The 6,694-nt window shown below is 30.3% G+C and overlaps 1 protein-coding gene across 1 annotated transcript in view; it reads left to right on the forward strand.

Annotated features, from left to right (window-relative positions):
* The window catches only part of LOC106678043 (U-scoloptoxin(01)-Cw1a), a 22,339-nt gene that overhangs the window by 9,043 nt on the left and 6,602 nt on the right, over window positions 1-6,694 (forward strand). Inside the window, exon 2 of the mRNA XM_014416322.2 lies at window positions 6,126-6,191. Coding sequence (XP_014271808.1) covers window positions 6,126-6,191 — 66 coding nt within the window. The remainder of the gene's footprint in view (window positions 1-6,125; window positions 6,192-6,694) is intronic.

Here is a 6,694-nt window from a genome sequence, read left to right on the forward strand (position 1 = left end):
GTTTATAAAATAATTTAGGTATAAAAATAAAAATAAATGAAAATGTGACATATTGAACGCTGCATGTTTTTTACCGTACTTTACAAAGCAGTTCTGCAAATTCCCATTGAAATGCGTTAATTTTTTTAAATAAATCATAAACCATTTATCTCCTGGAACAAAACAGAAACCCATTTGAAAGGTAATTAAACTGTTTAATAAGCTGAATAAAAACAAAATTTCTTAATAGAACCAATATTAATGAATGTTAGTATTGGACATTATAGATAGAGGTGGTCATGAGTTTACAATGCCAGGTATTAATTTTAATTTTCCTCAATTCTCTTTTTCCAAAGTAATTTTATTCTCATGACGTAAACCAATAACAATTGAATTTTTTTAAAAGAATAATATAACGACTTTTGATTTGAGGCTACGAAGAGGAAATAATAATAATAAAATAAAAGTAACAATATTTCTGAAGTATTCGGTTTTATTTTTTCGTTTCATTGTCATATTTGTCATTATATCACACGAATTTTTATTTGAGATAGAAGGGGGAGGGCTACGAAGAGGAAATAATTATAATAATATAAAGGAAATAATATTTTTGAAGGTTTCGGTTTTATTTTTTTCGTTTCATTGTCATATCTGTCAATATGTCACACACACACACACATGTATATGTATATATGGGAGCTGGTGGCTCAATGGTAAGGCACTGTGCTACTAATTACAAGGAACCGGGTTCGGATCTGGCTATAACAGATAATTATATTCTATTTTTGTGGGTTAGGGAGCCCTCCGGGATTCTCCCAGCCCAGGTCGAGGCGAATATTTAATTTTTAGTATATATTTTTCCATATTGTGGTGTGATATTTATGTTTGTTTTTTTAGTATTTTATCTAAAGATAGAGTTTAGTATTTTCCACGTAGTTAACTTATAAACCACAGAATCTTTATTTTGTACACAAGGCATTAGAACAAATTACGGGTGTTCCAACTTAATATACGGTTGGATCAAATTGAAAACTACACAAACAAAGTCGTCAGCAAAAGCTAGATACATTTCTTAATTAGACATATTACTGTACCAATAAACAAAAGGTACCTTCATTTTTTATCAGTTTAAAAAATATTTTTACATAGAGTGTGGAGGTCCACCAGGATATAACAGTAATTTTGTTTCTTTAAGTACAAGTTCTTTTTTTTTTGTGTGTGTATTAGCCAGCATTTCCATTAGGTTAGATTCAAGAAGTTAAATGTATTATTTTTCATGACAAATACCAGAGGATCTTTTTAAAACCCATTTAGCAACTATGTTGTAGAATATTATTGAGTAGATAGAGAAACAAACTTACAATTAATAAGAAAATTTAGGTTTAATTTTTAATGGTAAGTATTGTATTTTCATTAGGTTACTGAATTTAGGAAATTTTTCAATATGTAATAAAACTATAGTAATATTTCCTTTTGTGTTAGCATCTCATAAACCAGATGGACTCCATTCACTTAAGGATATGGGACACTCAAGATTACAGATATTTATTTTATCATGGACAAAATACAGTAGATTATATATTTATTTTTTCGGATACCTCTGGGTATTAATATAATAAAAATAATAATAATTGAAGTTATTTATTTTATATTGGAAATTTAGCATACTTTAAAAAGATTATTCAAACACTTACTAGAAATATTTTTCTTGATTTGTCCTCTGATAATCGACGCTATATCTTAATTATCAGTTAATTTTTTATGTTAATTATCATGTTTTTATGTTAATTATCATGTTCAGGAGCCCTATGGATCGTAAGGCACTATAGACTAAGATGTCACTGATCGATGCTAGAAAGTATATACGGTCCGCATGTTTTAGAATGCTATGACTAGTAGTTCCAGAGTATAATCTTTAACTTATTAATATTTGATGAAAACGTTTGTTATGCCAGTAATTTTCGGACAGGTTAGCTAGTTCTTTCTTAGTAACCTTTTAAAAGCGATGGGCAAATGTTACTAAGAGGAGGAACGTATTGTACCGGAGCTCTACATGTTCGATGCCAGAAGACAAGATGAAGACAAAGATCCCCTTCAAGCTGCGGGGTAAGATGACACGGATAGATGGAGCCCAGTTGGGACTAGCCCATTGTCCGAGGGTTTCCCAAGTGGTCCAGTGTCCAACTGCCCGGAACATCAGCTCCTCATCCTCCGCCCTTCTTGCCAAAGCGTTATCCTCTTTATCTTGTTGGCCAACCCTCCTCGCTTTGCTGGTCGGCTCTGTAAACAATTGGATTCCAAGCTCTCCGAGTCATCAGTTTAGAGTAGGAAATGAGGTCTCTGCCACTAATATGAGGCAAGTCGGGGCAAGTGTTGACCAATTGAATTTTGAAGATTGCTACTTGAAACTTTGTTAATAGATACGTCATTATGCTCTGTGCTGAAAGCTAAAAGTAGGACTCGGCTCATGTGAAACGAGGGCTTACATGCATTGGTAAATAGTCGCCTCCACGTCTGATGATCATTGCCAATTACATACTCGTTCAACACCAATTTTAGAACATATCGGTTCGGGCTGGACATTTTCAAAATTCAAAAGTTAATAAACTTAGTACACGATCCCGTACAATAAATATGTTTCTTCTTAACATAATGCATAATATTTCTACTAATGTTACCGTGAAGAAAGTCACGGCGCAGTTATTTCCTACCTTGTTTTTTTTTGGAAAAAACCTTATTTATACACAACCGGTATTAGCATTATACTAATTATCGATATAATTATCGATTCTAGGAAAAAATAGTACGGCGATTAGATGATTGGTTGAATAAAATATCAAGGTAAACGGTGCAAGTAAAGACTAAATTTTTAAAACTTTGGCATTGGTAGGCAATAGCCAATTTCATTTTAGAGATGGTAATTTGAAACTTAGTTAATAAATATGGCATGATGTTCCTTTTCTCACAGAAAATCGTTGAAAATGACACGTTAGTTTCTTTTATAATAAAAATACTCAAAAGTCCTAATGTATGTCTGTACACACCCCAAAAATATGAAGTAAGCGATTTAATGACTTACATTATTATTATTTTTTTTAAAATAGAGCAGCTCATAGTGCTAAAGGCTGAGACCTGTTCCTCCAGAATTTCAGAACAGCACTGATATTTTAAATTAGTATACAATGAAACAAGTTACAATGAGTTTTTTTTCCATTTTTTCATTTAAATCAGAATAGTAAAAAAGAGATATGATGTAGCGCAATTTAAAATTAAGAGATTTGAGAAGTTTTCTTATTATTTAAAACAAATTGTACTTCTTTGCCTTAGAGAAAAAAATAATATAATAGCCATCAAATGGGCGGGAAGTGTTCCACATTCGCTCTTACCCTAAAATGAAACTCTTAATGAGTATGTAGATACCTTAGCTTTAACCTTAGTTAATTTAGGAAATTGACTCTATAAAGCATTGACTTGTGGTGGAAAAAATTAAAAAGTCATCCAACCACTATGAAATTGCTTTTAATTAATTTTGCACGCTATCTAAATCAGAGGGGAGAGATAGCACCGAACATGTACAATGATCAAGATATGTCCAAATTTTCTAATGAAGGGACGCTTAGTGGGAAGGCAATGCTTAGTTTCCCACTTCAGAGGGCGGTCCGTAGCTCAGGTCGTTGAGGCGCGGATCATGGCAACCTGAGAACAGCGGGCGGCGTCGGTTCGATACAGCCTGGGAGGTGGACTGTTCTCATTTCGTGGGGGTCCCACGACCGCAGTTTCCTATTCCGTTTTCAGCTTGTGCAAGATGTAAAATGAAAATTACTATTTAAAAAAAAACTCTGCAAGGTTCTTCCCCTGAAACCATACTTGCAAGTATGGTGATACTTGCCCCCCAGTCACCTTACTTAATTCTTTGGTCATCCAGAATGACATAATAAAATCACTGAGTTTCATATTTTTTAAATTGATTACACAGTTTCTTTGATAATAGTGGTCTGATTTATATGTATTTTATTGCCTCTTGTTGAGAATATAACGATTTTTCGAATATTTTAGAGGAGATACGCGGTTTTATAAAATTTATAGATATTAATATAAAAATCGTTTTTTTTTTATATATTCTTGTTTAATCACTTCCAATACTTAAACTCAATCACACATGGCAACAATTAAGGCCACGCGGCGTTTTGTAAACTTCTTATCTTATACTTCGTGCCTGTATGTCGAAGTGCAATAGAACAAACCCTGAAGCTTCCCTACTTAAACGGCTTATCTAACACGAACAGAATTTTTAAAATCAGAGTAACAGTTTCTGAAACTAGCGCGTTCAATCAAACAAAATCATCAAATTTATATAATAATACATATAATATATTTGTTTTTTTTTTTAATTTTTTACTTTATAAGAAAGGTACATATTTTGCTCATATTATAATTTTCTATCTCATTAAGCAATGAGTAAATATGTGAAGAATAATTGATGATATAAAATATTTTCTTTTGAACAATCAGTACAATAAAAAAAATATATAAAAATAATATAAAGGAAATAACGGAAATAAAAAAAAATGAAGTGCAGACATAAATTAAATAAACTGAATTAGAAGAATGAAAAGTAACTATGAGATAAATGTGCCAAGTCACTTGATGGATCTTAAGGACTAATGTTGGGAGTTACCCCATGAGATAACGGGCAGAAATTTACAACCTGTAGTGGAAATTATTGGAAGGTCTGTGGCAGTGACTGTAGTGAAAGGAATTTCAAAAACTGTATGTAATGTCTCGTTAGAAATATAAAAAGCGAAAAAGCAAAAAAAAATCAATGAAAAACAATCTCTTATTTGGCCCCTAACTATACTCACAATAACTATACATTACGAAACTCTGCACTCTGGCTCTTTCAGTCATGGTTCGAAGTAAGGGGAGATGTTAATCAACTAAGGTTCTTGTCTTACTCATTTATATTCTAAACTAGGATTTCTTTATTTCGTAGAGTTTGGCAATTGAGTCATTTTTCCATTTAAATGAAAACAGATTGCATAGTAAGTACCAATATTGTCCACGCACATCATACTATTTTATTGCCAGTTCTTTTCGATGATTTGGGAACTAGTTTTTGCCCCCAGCATTAAACATTGAAGTATTGTCTTTCAGTCAAATCTTCTTTTCGCTCTTTTAACGGAAATATTTTGGATTAGACTATGCTGAAAAACTAGAGTTTTCGGTTCTTCGGTGCCCTAAAAATTCACATGAAAAGTACTGATTGACTCTGAATCAAAACCGTTAATATTCAATAATTTCTGTTATATTAAATAAATGAGTGAATCTACGATGTAAAAAATATTCTTTTCTTTTAAATGTAATATCTTCGTAGAGTGTAAAAGTAATCCAAAATTTGAGATCAAAATTAATCACATTTTATGGTACCGTTTAAATTCTTGTCACACAGTTTAGTGGCTAATTTCGGACGTTCACCATAGATAAGAGAGAAAAGTGTAAACGAACGTAGATGGTCTTTCTCCATATTTTTTTTTTTAGAAAAAGTGAGAACTCAGGTTCAGACGCATATTGCATATTAAATTCAAATTTTAACAAACGCGTTAGAAATCATTTCCTTGTTCTATTTTTTTTTTTACAAAATTTACGATAAACTAATATTGAATTGTATATAAACTCTTTTCAAAATAATTGTGGTAATAAAAAAATAAATTTTATTGTATACATAGTCCTAACAAGAGTGGCAGGTTCGGGTGGCCAAAGATCTAAATAGTCTGTAGAGCAAACCAAAAAAAATAATAATAATTATACACTCCTCTCATTACTTGAAGAACATAATTTTCCTAGAAATACATGATTTCTAATTTATTAGATATCATTTTTATGTAAATATTTTATAATATATTACAATTTTATTCACTCAAAAGGAAATTAATTTTGTTTTTCTTATTACTGGTCAATCAGTACTTAATTAAAATAAAAATAGTTCTCAAATTAAGTATAAATGAACAATAGTCAATTAAAGTAATTGTGAACCAGTGAAAACAGTACAACATAAAATTCAAAACAAAATTAGCACAGAAATATAAATTAAATATAATATATATGTATATAACAATGATTTAATAATAAATATATTATCTTTTCAGATGGAAAGGTCGACATTTTCCACGGCTCTGTTTACTTCAATACTTTTCATTTATATACAATGGAGTGTAAGTATATTTTATTTTCTGATTTCCTTAAGTATATGTGTAGAGATGTTAGTACTATAAGAAATTAAAATTCATTAAAAATGAATGAAAATAGAAATAATAACAAGTAAAAAGTTCAAACTTTGACCTTTGTTTTATTTTCATTATCCTTATGGTAATAGGGGAGAAAATAACAATATTGATAACAGCAAAATTGTGGGAAAAATAAAAAAACCTAATCAAAGCATAATCACGGATTTTTATAAAAATAAAAATATACAAAATAATAAAACAAATAATGATAGCTTACAGAATAGAATGGAGAAATAAACAGTTAGGTTAAATGATTGTCATTACTTTAAATTGAACTATATTCCAGGATTAACAGATAAAATTAAAAAGAAATTTATAGAATATGAACATAATTTGAAATTTGGATATTATAATAATAATAAATTGGGTAGTTATCTGGATAATATGAAAGACAAAGTTGACTTTAAAGATAAATTAAATGTTGTTTATAA

Source organism: Halyomorpha halys, unplaced genomic scaffold (genome assembly GCF_000696795.3).
Source record: "Halyomorpha halys isolate HHAL.00 unplaced genomic scaffold, Hhal_1.1 Scaffold120.1, whole genome shotgun sequence".
Taxonomy (NCBI): domain Eukaryota; kingdom Metazoa; phylum Arthropoda; class Insecta; order Hemiptera; family Pentatomidae; genus Halyomorpha; species Halyomorpha halys.